At 37.1% G+C, this 16,403-nt stretch overlaps 1 protein-coding gene across 1 annotated transcript in view; it reads right to left on the minus strand.

The window, feature by feature from the left end:
• Nucleotides 1-7,706: 7,706 nt before the first annotated feature.
• LCA5L (lebercilin LCA5 like) overlaps nucleotides 7,707-16,403 on the minus strand; it is a 71,436-nt gene continuing 62,739 nt past the window's right edge. The window contains exons 10-11 of the mRNA XM_044670304.1: nucleotides 9,005-9,699; nucleotides 7,707-8,062 (exon numbers count right to left, since the gene is read on the minus strand). Coding sequence (XP_044526239.1) covers nucleotides 7,952-8,062; nucleotides 9,005-9,699 — 806 coding nt within the window. The 3' untranslated portion in view covers nucleotides 7,707-7,951. The remainder of the gene's footprint in view (nucleotides 8,063-9,004; nucleotides 9,700-16,403) is intronic.

A 16,403-nucleotide genomic window follows, 5' to 3' on the forward strand; every position in this document is an offset into this window, starting at 1 on the left:
GTTAATTCTGGGAGCAGAAACATATTTCATAGAGATGTTTACTAATTGAATTCTGCCTTGATTTACAGGCCTGCACCTGGTCAGATAGTCTGGACTAAATTGTCTGTCTAGGCCTTATCTATGTAATATATTTTTTTAGGGTTCAGGGTTCTTAATTACCAAGGAGAGAAATTGTTAACTCAGTAGCTGCTGGTCTAATTAAGGACTCAAAGCTTTCCAATAAGAATATTGAGAAAAGTGGGGATCTAAAAATGAGTCAAAAGAGGAGCCTTAGATTTTTACCTTAGATGGCCCATTCTATCTGCATCTGACATGCAGTGCAGAAAAAATCATACACACAGTTTTACTTGCCGATGATTTTGTAATGGGATCCAGATAAAACATCTATTACAGACTTTATTTCTCTAAATGACTCCTAATAGCCTCTTGGAGGGGTCAAGTTGTTTTTGGATTAACCTACCTGCTGGTACCAGAGCTTTGCAGGGCTCAGGTGACCAGGACCAAACACAAAGACTGCCTCAGCCTGGATTGGTCACATAGGGAATCCAGATAACAGGCCCTAAATTTGACCCTGTTTCTCCAATGGCTCTCTACAAGAAGTGATCTCCACAGGACTGGGAGTTCGAACCACAGTGATCTTAGTTCTGTGATTGCAAGTTTGAGAAGCCAAGGTGCTTGGGACTCTTTTGCCTTCTACCAACAGCAGATGGGCCAATTATGGGGAAAACTTGAAAGCAATACTGATTCCTGACCATTGCCAACCTCTCTAGAAAGTAAGGCCACATTGCCACTTTTCAATGCTGGGAGGTATCATGTGTGGAAATCCTTTCAGAATGACCAGGCAGATGTGGAGAACTGCTTCTTGTATTGGCAGTGACCATTGGATGGATGCTAATAGCACTATATGACCTTTTGACAAAAAATTAAACCTGTACAAAGCCTTAGAGACAGTCACCGTGAGATAGGTGTTACACCAGAAACATATTGACAATGCTACAGTTCATGGAAACTGGGTCATGACTTCAAGCTCTAAGTGATACATAAACCTTTTTTAGAATCTGCTAGTTTTGCTTTCACTGAATACTAGAAATATTCTTTTTCACAAACTCATCATCAAATGCTAGGGTAAGAATTTAAATTTAGGTTGTATGCTAAATATGAGGATATTGTGGTTACCGATTTTAAAATATTAAAGCTTAAGTCAAAATGGCTTTTAGCAGTTTTATTTACAAAGAGGTGGAAAGAGTGAAAGTGGAAAAATATAGATAACGAGACAGAAAGTACAGCCTAGCTACAAAATACCCTAAGTTTAATCCTAATGTCTCTAGACCACAAATGCGAAACCAAAAGCAAATCTCACCAGAATCTAAAGATCTAATTAGGAAGCCCAAATCCAAAGAGCCAAGAGATGCTGAAGAATCTGAAGAGAAACTTCAGTGCATATGAGGCTAAGAGCCCAAGAATCTCACCAGAACTCATGCTGAAGGGAGTGTCCTACCAAAGTACGCCAACAAACCGAAAGGGTCTCCTCACCAAAGAACTAAGAAAGGAATCACTCCACTCACCACCCACAAGCTGAAGCAGGATTCAGGGAAAGAGTCTCCTCCTCCAGTCTGGCTCATCAACGAAGAGAGACTCACTGAATTCTCAAGCTGACCTTTTTAAAGCAGTTTTCTCGACATCACTTCCTGTTGCTCCTCCACTTTGTGGGAACCAATTGCAGTCTTTAATTTGCCTAGCACTGCCCGGGGAGTGGGCAGTGGTCTCTAGAGTTGTCACCCACTCTAGCAAGTGACTTGTGACTCATACTTAGTGACTGGTAAGGTACTAAGTAGGGGTACTTAAGTTTTTGATTAATTAACTTAAAAGTTGCTGATTAACAGATAAGAGAGTTTGAGTCACTCTTCACATTAGCTAAACAAGTCCACAATTCTTTTTGTAGATTTCATTGATTTTATCACATTTTTTTAATCAGCAGGCAACTATTTTCTCTTTCTACTATCTTGAAACAAAAAGGAATTAACAAAACCGTTGTAACAAATCTGCCTAGTCTGAGCAAGAGCCACCTAGCTGCCCCTTCAATAAACATTCTTAAAAATAAACAAAGGGGGGAAGCTGGGTAGCTCAGTAGATTGAGGGCCAGGCCTAGAGATGGGAGGTCCAGGGTTCAAATCTGGCCTCAGACACTTACTAGCTATGTGACCCTGGGTAAGTCACTTAACCCCCATTGCCTAGCCCTTACCACTCTTCTGCCTTGGAACCATAGTATTAATTCTAAGGTGGCAAGTAAGGGTTTTAAAAAAAATTAAATAAATGAAACCAGGGGCAGTTAGGTGGCTCAATAGATTGAGATCCAGGCCCAGAAATGGAGGTTCTGGGTGCAAATCTGGCCAGAGATACTTGGCTGTCTGACCCTGGACAAGTAACTCCCATTGCCTAGCCCCTTACAGTATTGATTATAAGGTAGAAGATGAGTTTAAAAATAACTAAATAAATGAAGCCCTTTCAACTTTAATGAAAGTAACTGGTGAAAATAAATAGCTTTGGATTTCTACATCTCCATTTGCCTTCCAAATCTAAATCCTGCTCTTAATCTACTTCATGAACTCCACACTTCCTTTATCCCTCATTTCTCTCTCTGGCCATCGCTAGTCCAATAGCTATACTCTAGTCCTTTTCCCATATTGACTCCATGGTGGGCAGTTCAAATGTATTGTTTTCTTTCTTGAGGCCCTTATCCCTGCTGATCTTACCCTGCCAAACCTCAACCTTGGATTCTTCCCACTATTCAACTTTTGCTACTTTTGCATATGCTCCTAAACAAAGGTGGAGAAAATAATGAAAAGCTTACTGGGTTGACAGAAAGTTATGTCACATAACTTCAACTGGACCCTTACTGCTACAAGGAAATCCATTTACATTTACCTAATTAACTTACCAGAGAGGCTTGAGAGCCTTTTAATTCCTCCTTAAACATTTTATGGCTTCCTTCCCCCCCCCCACCCATCAACAGAAATCTCCCTTCCTCTTCATCCTGTGTTACCCAGATGCTTTCTACCACTAATCCTCCTTTACCTCTGTATGACATGAAGAGGTGGCCCTTTTCCTTGACAAGGTTAACTCTTTATAAGTATAAGTTACCCCATTCCATTTGAGCTCCTCATCTCTACCATCTTCACTCTTACTTATCTTTATTCTCTCCTTATCTGCTAGCTACTTTTCTATATTCCCTACAAATTTGCCCGGGTGTCTCCCATCCTAAAAAAAAAACCAATCCTTATTTCATCCCTCCATCCTCAATCACTATTTTCTCAATTCTTCTGCCTTTTGTGGCTAAACTCTTTATGAATGTCGTCTACAATAGGTACTTCCACTTCTCTCATTGTGGCTTTCTGACCTCATTATTCAATTATCACTTAAAAAGTACTAATGATTTCTTAAGGTGCCAAATTAAATGGCCTTTTCTCAGTCTTCATCCTTCTTGACCTCTCTGCAAATTTTATAACTTACTCCTTGATACTTTCCTCTCTCTAGGCTTTTAAGATACTACTCTCTCTCCTGATTCTCCTACCTCTGACCACTTTTCCCCTGTCTTTCTTGAATCTTTATCCAGGTTGAAGCTAATTGTGGGTATCCTACAAGTCTCTGATCTGGGCCCTCCTCTCTTCTCTCATGGTTTCAATTATCATCTCTATGCAGATCATTCTGTACTACTTCTCTAGCCCTAGCCTCTACTGACACCTCATGTCTTTACCCACCTATTAGATATCCTGAACAGGATGTCCTAAATATTTTAAACTCAACTCCAAAACTGAACTCATCTTTCTCCCCAAACCCTTTTCCTTCCCAATTTCCTTATTACTGTTGAAGGAGCCATCTTCTTCCTAGTCCTCCAAGCTCACAACATTAGTGTCATCCTCAGCTCCTAACTCTTCTTAGGCCCCCTACTTCACATTTTGCTAAATTCTCTCAATTGTAAATTGGTAACATTTCTCAAATATATTGCCTTCTCTCCTCTGCCACTGCCACTACCCTGGTGCAGGCCATTATTCCCTCACACCTGATTTGTAGCCTACTTGTTTGTCTGCCTGCTATAAGTCTCTCTACCCTGGTCCTTCTTACAAAGGTTGTCAGTGTATTCTTCCTAAAGCACGGGTCTCACCATGTCAGCCCCCCTCATCAATAAACTCCAGGGGCTAACTGTTGAGAGCCATTGGAGAAATAGGATCAAATTTAGGGCCTGTTATCTGGATTCCCTATGTGACCAATCCAGGCTGAGGCAGTCTTTGTGTTTGGTTCTGGTCACCTGAGCCCTGAAAAGCTCTGGTACCAGCAGGTAGGTTAATCCAAAAACAACTTGATCCCTCCAAAAGGCTATTAGGAGTCATTTAAAGAAACAGTCTGTAATAGATGTTTTATCTGGATCCCATTACAAAATCATCAGCAAGTAAAACTGTGTGTATGATTTTTCTGCACTGCATGTCAGGATGCAGACAGAATGGGCCATCTAAGGTAAAAATCTGAGGCTCCTCTTTTGACTCAATTTTAGATCCCCACCTTTCTTAAAATTCTTATTGGAAAGCTTTGAGTCTTTAGCAGACCAGCATCTACTGAGTTAATGATTCCTCTCCTTGATAATTAAGAAGCCTGAACTCTAACAAACATTACTTAGATAAGACTGCATACTTAGATAAAACTGGAGCCTTTAGTCTGGACTTTATTTGACCAGGTGCAAACCTATAATCCAGAACATCTCCATAAAATATTTCTGCTCCCAGAATTATCCCCTACTAATTGATGATTGGAATTTGGCCATTGTCTTTGTACTTATACCTTTACTCTTTAGACTTTAATGGGTTGTGTATGATTTGTTACCCCTTCACAACTATGACTCTTTCTTAGTGTTCTTTGTTTGAAATCAGTATATAATAAACTCCAAAGCCCACAGAGATTAGATCAACATGGGCTAACCTCTAGTCTGGTTGTTCTCATTTTCTTTCTCCTGTCTTAACAATCCTATGCCACCATATGCCACTCAGGACCCCAAAACTATATAGAGCTGGCTCTCTATAGCTAACCTGTCATTCCTGGGTCAAATATAAAATCCTCTGGTATTCAATGTCATTCATAACCTGATATCTCCTCCCCTTCTCCTCAGTATTCTTATAGCCACATACTCTTCAATCCAATTACACTGGCCTCTTTGCTCTTTGAACAAGATACTGCAATTCTCAACATTTTCACTCTGTTCTCCATGCAGCGACTATTTTCCCTCCTTTTTTCAATCTCCTGGTTTCCCTGGCTACCCCTAAGTCGTAGCTAACATCTTTCCTGCAGAAGTTGTCCCTCTGATCCAACCATTTTGGATGGCAATTTGGAACTATGCTCAGAGTGCTAAAAGACTGCCTGCTCTTTGATCCAGCCATAGCATTGCTGGGTTTGTACCCCAAAGAGATCATAGAGAAAAAGACTTGTACAAAATATTTATAGCCACGCTCTTTGTGGTGGCAAAAAACTGAAAAACGAGGGTATGCCTTTCATTTGGGGAATGGCTGAACAAAATGTGGTATATGCTGGTGATGGAATGCTATTGTGCTCAAAGGAATAATAAACTGGAGGAATTCCATGTGAACTGAATGACCTCCAGGAATTGATGCAGAGTGAAAGGAGCAGAACCAGAAGAACATTGTACCCAGAGACAGATACACTGTGGTAAAATTGAATGTAATGGACTTCTCTACTAGCAGCAATGCAATGACCCAGGACAATTCTGAGGAATTTATGGAAAAGAACGATACCTACATTCAGAGGAAGAACTGCAGGATTGGAAACTCCAAGCAAAACAACTGCTTGAACACATCGGTTGATGTGGACATGATTGGGGATGTAGACTTGAAATGATCACACCAAAGCAAATGTCAATAATATAGAAATAGGTCTTGACTGATGACACATGTTAAAACCAGTGGAAATGCATGTTGGTTATGGGGGGGGGGGGGGTTGGGAGTGAAGGGGAAAGAACATGAATCATGTAACCATGGAAAATTTTTCTAAAAGATAAAATTTAAAATGAAATAAAAAAAAATTGTTCCCAATCCTTAATTCTAATACCTTCTATTCATTATTTCTATATCTCTATATACTGTTTTACTTACTTTTTACTTTTATTATTATAATTTAAAGATTTTATTTTTTATTCATATATATTTAAAATATACAAAATATAATTATCAAATCAAAAATTATTTAATTATTTACATAGAATCTCCTCCATCAGATTGTGAATGCTTTAGGGGCAAGAGCTTTTTTTACCTTTCTTTTTGTTCTTAGTGCTTAGCACAGTCCCTTGCACATGATAGATGCTTAATGAATATTTATTGACTAATTCCATTCTATATATTTGTCAATATATCATATACATCTATATATAATGCCATTCTATTTAGCACTAAAAAAGAAACTGATAAATAGTAATAGTAATAAACAACTACTTAAATATTAACTCATGAAGACACATAATACCTATAAAAATTAGGTTGGTTTTGTTGAATTGCTTTTTGTTCCTTATTTTAAGGAATAACTCTTTAGGTAGTAGAAAGAGAGCAACATATTTGGAAGTGAAGGTGATATGAAAATAAAGATATAAATTGAAAATAAAAATTTTATAAAGTAAATGAAGCCCTTTCAGCCTAATGAAAATAAATTAATGAAAATAGCATCAGTTTTAAAAAAGTGAATATTCAATAAACTCCCCAAATCATCTACCTTTCCATATATCATAAAAAAGTTGAGACATCTTTTAATGATAAAATGTATCAAATAGTTGGCCATTAAACTATGTTCACAAACAAAACCTACATAAAGACAAGAAAACATTTTAAATATAAAGAATTATTGCTGAGAAAATATTTTGACAGAAAAAAAATTCTAAAAATTGTGAAGGAATAGGAATTGAATAATTCCAGGGAAAGGCATAAATGGAATTGGTTCACCCACCAGGTGTGTCATCCCACCCAAATGAGAATTAAGTGGGAAATGGGGGAGGTCTATGACCCACATGTGCTAGTAAGTAACAAATCAAAAACAAGTGACTGCTCCCTGGGCAGTCCAAAACAAGGTTGAGACTGTCATTTGTCCACATAGAACTGGGCAGTCCAAAACAAGGTTGAGACTGTCATTTGTCCACATAGAGGGTGGATGCAGGAAGTGACAATACGAACTATCTTTTAAATATGATGTTCCTGTGAAGGGGATTTTGCTTTTTGAACCTGGCCTTGAAGGAGCTCAGGTGAGACCCGACTGCTTCCTTTTAAATTCCCTTTCCTTTGCCTTGGTGTTTCTGGAGGCCCTAGCCTCAAAAGAGGCCTCTCTTCTTAGAGGAGGTCTTGTAGCTAGAAGCCTTGTTTAATTAACCTCTGTGCCCCCTTTGTTGGGCCTCTGAAGCCCTTCCTGGTTCTGGTCTCTGGACCAGGCCAGAGTGGTAACACTCTCTCTCTCTCTCTCTCTCTCTCTCTCTCTCTCTCTCTCTCTCTCTTCGTCCTTCCTAATTGTAAATAAACCACCATAAAAGTCATCCCGACTTGGGTCGTTTATTTTGGAATTGGGTAATTCCTTGGCAACCACACCTTTAAATATAAATATCCAGTCCAACCATAATCTGTTTCCCCTTTTACAGAATAATAACAATAATGCATAATTTGTTGTTTTTATTTTTAATCTTTTTATAATAAAGATAACTGAAAGTAGACCAGATGGAAGGTTACAAATGTGTGGTAAAAGCATAGGGACACTAATAAAAATGCTGAATATTGCTCATTTGTGTTTTCAAATTCATAAAATATGATGTCCATTTAAGCCAGATGAGGGAAATCTCTGAAAAAGAAGTTTGTAAGGCCATTACTTGGCAATCGCTGTACATTTTCTTTGTCAAAGGCAACTTTTAGCAGCAGAATCATTTCCTGGTTTTGTTGCTCCTTTTCAAGCTGCCCTCATCTGTTTCTGTTACAGAGGAATTCTTCCTTCGGCTGTTCTGACATAAGCTGCTATAAATTATGGTGGCATACTAGTGGGAAAGAAGGAGAAGATGATGGGTATAATTTTCAGTGTCAAAAATGACAGATGTAATTTGGAATTTACTATGACTTGTCTTCTTTCATCCCTTTCTTTTAGCCATTCCACGAAACAGAAATGAAGCAGAATTTATTTCCATTCCAAACACATTTTTTTTCCATTTTTGAAGACAAAACCCCAAATTGTTCTAAAATAGATAGATACTACATGTTAAAAACCTAAATATCTCCTATTGCTTTATTGATGAATAAATGATGAGGTGAAAAGCTTTCCCAGCTTGACCTGAAAATATTTTAATTTTATACCTTTTCTGGCTTCCCAAGCAGCTAAACTGTGGGGCAGATACTTAATCACAAAAAAAAAAAAAAAAAAAAAAAAAAAAGATTTTTTTTTAGTGACCGATTATTTTTTAAATTAAAATTTTTTATTTAAAATTCTTCAAATTTGTATCATCTGCTTGAAATAATAATCTTACTATTTAAGTGTCCTATACCTAGGAAAAAGATAGAAAAATGTTTATAACTGTTGGTAACAGTGTGCTCAAATGAAACTCTTGCTTGTGGAATATTCATTGTTACCTAGACTATATCAGCTTTTCTGAAAGGCAATAGGCAGTCAAAATTATCATGTTCAGAACTATAATACAAACTATGAGAAATGAATTTCTCTAAATTTAAGCATCACTGTCTGAAGTACTCTGGATTTTCTTGGTAAGTGAAACAATAATAATTATCTTCTTTCCAATTAAACATTAACATATTAAATTATAAGTACTTGAAATAATTTCCAAAACACAAAACAAAAATATGTATATAAGGCAAGAATGAAAGACTATCAAACTGGAATACATTTATATGTTAACTGTATTGAAATAATTTACTTTCTCTTTTTCTTCTGTGGATGAATATGATTTAATAGGCTTTACCATAGTTACCTTAGAATCTCCAAAAGCATTAATGGCTGTAGATTGACAATTATGAGGATCATGCATCCGATCATTTCCCAAACTCTCTTTTTCTTTATTAGATGGTTTAAGATCAGCATTTGAGGGACTGTCTTTTAGAACACAGCCTGAGCCAAAGAGTTCTTCCATCAGATTATTTTTCCTATCCCTCAAAGTTGTATTAATATAGTTTCCATTTTTTTCACCTGATAAATCTTTTGCCTTTGTTTTGGAAGATTTACCAAATGATGGCTCATATCCACTGGGTGAATTTTCTGTCTTCAGGTCAGTTGTATTACCTTGTTGCTTACTTACAACTTGACTGTTGCGGATGGTACCTACATTACATGGACCTGAAGTAGGAAGTCCTTGATGCAAGTTTTCAATGGCTTCGGTAAAAGAGTAATGTTTTCTTTGCCTAAGTGGGATTCTGCTGTTTTGAATGACATATTTATTATGCAGTTCATCAGTGTCATGCATCGGTGCACTAATTTTAAACCTTTCTTTTCCAGCATTATGTGGATTCATTTCTATTAAAGGAGTAACTATATGTTCTATTTTTGCTAATGTCTCTTGTTCTTTCAATAAATTAAGCTTCTTTTCTAAGTCTTCTTTTTTCTCTCTTTGCTTTCCATTACTCTCCAGAGGTGTTCGTAATTCCCTGCGTATGTCTTCCTTTAGTAAATCTACAATAGAAAAATAGCTAATATAGTATTTTAAAATTAAAAATAATGACAGATTAAAATTGAAAGTTCACTTCAATTACAATTTTCCTAAATAGAAATATTGCTGGTAATATTACTATTTCTATTAATTCTTTTCATCACGATTAAATAATAGACAAAGCTTCTTAATACAACCACTATTAATATTGACTTAGAGTCATACTTAAATTTTAATAAGGAAAAAGACTTGTACAAAAATATTTATAGCTGCGCTCTTTATAGTGGCAAAAAATTGGAAAATGAGGGGATGTCCTTCGATTGGGGAATGGCTGAACAAATTATGGTATCTGTCGGTGATGGAATACTATTGTGCTGAAAGGAATGATGAACTGGAGGAATTTCATATGAAATGGAAAGACCTCCAGGAATTGATGCAAAGTGAAAGGAACAGAATTAGGAGAATATTATACACAGAGACTGATTCACTGTGGTACAATTGAATGTCATGGACTTCTCTACTAGCAGCAATGCAATGATCCAGGACAATTCTGAGGGACTTATGAGAAAGAACACTATCCACATCCAGTGAAAGAACTGTGGGAGCAAAAACACAGAAGAAAAACAACTGCTTGACCACATGGGTCAACAGGGATATGATTGGGGATGTAGACGCTAAGTGATCACCTTAATGCAAATATTAATAATATAGAAATAGGTCTTGATCAACGACACATGCAAAACCAGTGGAATTGCTAGTTGGCTACGGGAGAGGATTAGGAGGAGGGGAGGGAAAGAACATGAATCATGTAACCACGGGGAAATATTCTAAATTAATTAATTAAATAAAAATTTTCAAGTAAAAAAAGATACTTAAATTTTAAAAGTAATTAAATACTTAAAATATGTTGTTAGAGGGAAAGTAAAAAAAGTATGGACAAATGTGGGTATCTTAAGTATCCTTTAAAAAGATTTAAATCTTTTCTTTCATTCTTTACCAAAAAGACCCCACAACTTTTTTTTTTAAACCCTTACCTTCCGTCTTGGAGTCAATACTGTGTATTGGCTCCAAGGCAGAAGAGTGGTAAGGGTAGGCAATGGGGGTCAAGTGACGCCTAGGGTCACACAGCTGGGATGTGTCTGAGGTCAGATTTGAACCCAAGACCTCCCATCTCTAGGCCTGGCTCTCAATCCACTGAGCTACCTAGCTGCCACACACACACACAACTTTTCAAATGATCTTAACTTTATTTTTAAAAGATTTACTCATATTTTTTTGTCATTTCACAATATGAGCTCCCATCCTCGCCAAGAACACTTGTTTGTAACAAAGAAAAATGTTTATATGATTTATATAGCAACTGCACCTGACACTGGATGTTATTTATATTCCACAGGAGTAGTTCCTCTCTACCGAGATAAAGGATGCATATGTGTAATTAGAATGTTGTACCCTAAAGGCTCCATCTCCCAGAATTCTTTTTCTTGTCCCCAAATTCCTTTTTCTTTTGTCCCCACATTGTATCCTCATGTTTTGGAAATAAGTTCTTCTCTCATGACCACAGCTGGGTTAGCTCCCTCTTTACTCTAGATTTTTATTTTTCTTTACTTCAAGCTATAATATATAATAGAATAAATCTTATTAAATATAATACTTGGAGATATTATATATTAATTTTTAAGCTTACACATATTTCATCATCTGTTCTCCCAGACCAAAACTGATCATTGCAATTAATCAGAATTTGGTTGCCTTTAAGTGTTGTTTTCATTTATTTATTTAACTAAGAGTCAGTTATGTGGCGTTATGTATGGATCCTTGGACTGAGAGTCAAGAAAACTTCAATTCAAATATGGTTTCAAATACTTACTAGCTGTGTGACTGTGGGCAAGTAGCATCACATTGACTGCCTCAGTTTTGTCATCCATAAAATTGGGGTGATACCACCATTAGCATAATGATACAGAATATTTCTCAGAATTGTTCTGAGAATGAAATAATATTTGGAAAGCATTTTGCAAATCTTGAAATGGTTTATTTATATGCCTATATAAATATTCATCTATATATGCTATTATTATTGTTTTTATTATGGATAACATATATATATTAGATAAAATAAGGGAAAAAATGGAGATAATCAGAGATAAAATGCATTAGCATTAAGGGATTGGGAAAGGCTTCTTGTGGAAGGTGGTATTTTACCTGAGACTTGAAACTAGAAAAACTAAGGCAAAGATGAAGAGAGAATGAATTACAAATGTGAGGGGCAGCCATAAAAAATGCATGGAATTGAGAGATGGAAGACTGTATGTGAAGAAGAGTGAGGAAGTCAGAGCCATCAAATTATGGAGCAAATTATGGAAGGGTGTAAGGTATAAAAGGAGTGGAAGATGGCAGAATAGCTGCATAGAAAGCTGTTATCAATCTATGTTCTCAAATCAACTTAAAATAACTCCTCAAAATGAATACTGGAGTGACAGAACCAACAAGGGGGTGGAGGAAAGTAACTCTTCTGCAGAAACCAACTTGAAAGGTAGGCAGAGAGGGTTTATTTCAGTAGAGTGACAGGGGAGCTGGATGTAAAACCATGCACAGTACAAGTACAAGCTCTTGCCAACTTGCTCCAGGTTCCAAATCTGGGCATAATCCAACTTTGAGATCCCAAGACACTGCCTAGCCCAACAGCAGAACACCCCATGCCCACCCTTTGAAGTTCCAAATCCTAGTGGAAGGCTACAGTGAGGCTCCAAGCCCCAGTGCAAATCAGTCTTTGGTACCTCCTGGTTCAAGGCCAGAGACCCAGTCCAAGCCTGATGTCCCAAGATCCATTATACAGCAGTCCACAGTGCACCAAGTTGGTATAAGGCCAGAATGAGGCTCTGACACTCTACCAAAGCCAGCAGTGAAGAGCAACCCCACCTCATGGCAGTCCTTGCCTGGCTAGTGCTAGCCTAAGGCAAGGCCCAGAGCTCTGTCTAAGCCTGCACTGAGGTCACAAGCCCTAGGGTAAAGCCGTCTGCAGCACTTGTGAGTGGTGTAGGTCTAGGGTGAAAATGTAATCCTTAACCAAACCCCAAGATTATCACAAAGAAGTTCTGAGCCCTGCAAGCCATCAGCAGTTCCTAGAGGAGACTGAACCAGTAGTGGGAAGTAGTTTTCCGAGCTCCCTGCCCACAGGTCTTCATACCACCTTGGAAGAATTGAAACTTAACCAAAAACTAGAATTAGAGCTCAGGGTAGCACCAAGGAAAAACTGAAGTTTAAGAAAATATAGGACTCCTCAAGGGGACATAAAAACAAATCCAGATGAATGAAGGTACCCCACAACAGGGCACAACATTGAAGGTACGTGGAATTGGGGCATTTTTCCATGCTATAAGGGGCTGAAATAGCTATACTAAAACGTGAGCTGAGCAACCCCCTTCCCCCACCCCACACCACCTACAGGGCCAAAGCCAGCACAGAAGAGTTAGAGCAAATTTGGGGCACCCATTAAGTCCTTGGCAGCTACCTGGGGTCACCAGGGCCTGTTCCTGAGATCAGCAAGACTTAAAGACCCCAAGAGGCTAAAGAACACATGGACTTTGAACACAGACTCTGGGCGCAGGCAGGGTCGCAGCTGCAGATGCGGATTCTGAGCACAGGTGTGGACTGTGGGTGGGGACCTAGTGCAGAGTGGTGTATGACTGTGGAAGCAACTCCCTGAGACTGTTAAAGGAGCTTCTGGCAGAGGAACAAGCAAGGGGAAGGCTTGACCCTGAGAACAACTAGACCTGAGACCTCAGGAGTTTAAAAACCAGGGGAAATGCACATTGGCTATGGAGAGGGAGGAGGTGGGGGGGGGGGGTGTGTGAAGGGGAAAGTAAGAACATGAATCATGTAACCATGATAACTTTTCTAAAAAAAAAAAAGTATTAAAAAAAAAGAAATTTCTTTTAGTAGACTCTGTGAATGAAGTTTGCTCCATTCACTTCTGGGCCTCTGGCCCTCTAACTCTCCTCTGAGGATTAAGATCTCCTTGGATTAATTAGAGGATTGTAAGAAATTACCTACTGGGTTAGATTCTTATTTCCTTATTTCTTCTCTCTCCTTAATTGTAAATAAACTTCCATAAAAGTCAATTTTGACTTGAGATTATTCTTAATTGAGGATTGATAATAGTTCAATCATCTGGAGACCATCTTTTAATATATTGAACCTTCAAACCCCTTTGTCCGCCTTACAAGCAGAAGTGTTGGTAATCTCATGCTGTCTCTTTATGAGAAGTGGTTATAAGGACAGGCAGTTAAGAGACTGGACTGCATTTTTTCTGTCTTCCTAAGGAGCAGCAGTTCTGGGATTCTGGGTGTTCTTTCAGTCAATAAGATCTGACAGTTATTTTGGGAGTTTGAGATATAAATATCAATTGAGAAAGAGTCTAGTCATTGAGGGGGTTTTCTTCTCAGTACTTTGTAGGGGAAAGGTCTAACTCTGGGGCCTTTTCTCCACAGCACTTTGAGAGCAGCTGTAGAACTGTAGAGCTGTTTGTGTCTGTGTGTGACAGGCAGTTTCAACAGACAGTTAATATTATAATTTTTTTAAAGAGTTTGTTACTGATAAAAGTTCATCAATTAGTTAGTTTAGATAATTAGGGAATTTAATACAAGTTAGACATAGTAGGCCAGATTGAGGTCTGCTTTGCTATAAATATTTATTAGCTATAACAGCTATTTATTAGTTATAACACTTGAAATAGATCCAGAAGAGACAAGTTAAGAATTATTGGACTACCTGAAAGTCATGATAAAAATCATATTACATCATATTACAAGAAATTGTCAAAGAAAACAGGCCCGATATTCTTGAAGAAAAGGGTAAAATAGAAACTGAAAGAATCCACAGATCACCCCTTGCAATAAATTCCCAACTGACTACTCTGAGGAATATTTCAGTCAATTTCAAGAGCTCCTAGGCTAAAATACTGCTAGCAGTCAGAAAGAAACAATTCAAATCCATGGAGCCACAGTCAGGATTACACAGGATTTAGCAGCTTCTACATTAAAGGATCAGAAGGCTTGGAATATAATATTCCAGAAGGCAAAGGAACTAGGTTTACAACCAAGAGTCACCTGTCCATTAAAACTGAGTATATTCTTTCAGGGTAAAAAAATGAACATTTAATAAAACAGATTTCCAAGCATTCCTGATGAAAATACCAGACCAAAACAGAAAATCTGATGACCAAATACAAGATTTAAGAGAAGCATTAAAAGGTAAATAAGAAAGAGAAAAATTAAGTGACTTAATGTGATCAAACTGTTTATTTTCCTACATGGAAATATATTTGTAACTCAGTTTTTTAATCATTAGCAGAGCAGTTAGAAAGAATATACATAAAGAGAAGGTATGGGAATAAGCTGTTTAGGATGTCATGATATGAAAACAAAATCAAGTGGTGAAAAAGAGGATTGCACTGAGAGAAAAGGGAAGAGAAAAGCAAAATGGGATAAATAATATCACCTAAAGAGGCATAAAAAACTATCATAGTGAAGGAGAGGACATTGGAATTGGCGTACAGAATCCTATTTTCCTCTGTAGAGAAGAGAAGGTAGTGGGGTGGTAAGTAATATAAGGGAGAAGAAATTGGGGAGGAGGAGATTAAAAGCAAAATACTTCCAAGGAGGCACAGAGTGAAAGGAGAGATAAAGTTCAGGATCAAAATGGGAAAATAAGATGGAGGAGAATATGCAGATAGTAATTATAATTGCGAATATAAATGGGATGAACTTGCCCATGAAATAAAGGGAAATAGCAGACTTGACTAAAAACTAGAATCCTAAGCTATGCTGGTTATAAGAAACACATTCGAAGCAGGTAAGGGGATGGAGCAGAATCTACTGGGCTTCAACTGAGGTAAAAAACAGTAATCATGATCTTAGACAAAATTAAAGCAAAAATAGATCTAATTAAAAGAGATAAGGAAGGAAATCATATCTTGGTAAAAGGTACTGCAAAACAATGAAGAAATATCAATATTTAACATATGTACCTAATATAGCCTCCAAATTTTTAAAGAAGTTAAATGAGCTTCAAGAAGAAAAACTATGCTAATGTGAGATCTTAACCTTCCCCTCTCAGAACTAGATAAATCTAACTAAAAAATAAACAAAAAGGAAGCAAAGGAAGTAATTGAAATTTTAGAAAAGTTACATTAAGGAGATCTCTGGAGAAAATTGAATGAGAATAAAAAGAATAAAACCTTCTTTTCAGCAGCACATAGGTACACAAAAATTGACATGTAGAAGGGCATAAAAACTTCACAACCAAATGCAGAAAAGCAGAAATAATGCACTCTTTCCAGATCATAAGGCAATAAAAATTATAATCTAAAAGTGTGCATGGAAAAACAAATTAACTGGAAACTAAATAATCTAATTCTAAAAAAATGAGTAGGTCAAAGAACAAATTATAGAAACAATAAATAATTTTGTTAATGAGAATGAAAATGGTGAGACAATTTATCACAATTTCTGGGATATAGTCAAAGTAGTACTTAGGAGAAAATGTATATTTATGAATGTACATATAAATAAAAGAGAAAAAGCAGATTAATGAATTGAGTATACAACTAAAAAAACTAGAAAAAGGACAAATTATAAATTCTCAGGTAAAGATTAAATTGGAAATCCTAAAATCAAAAGAGAAATTAATAAAACTGAAAGTAAGGAAACTATGGAACTAATAA

The sequence above is a fragment of the Gracilinanus agilis genome, chromosome 3 (genome assembly GCF_016433145.1).
Source record: "Gracilinanus agilis isolate LMUSP501 chromosome 3, AgileGrace, whole genome shotgun sequence".
Lineage (NCBI taxonomy): Eukaryota > Metazoa > Chordata > Mammalia > Didelphimorphia > Didelphidae > Gracilinanus > Gracilinanus agilis.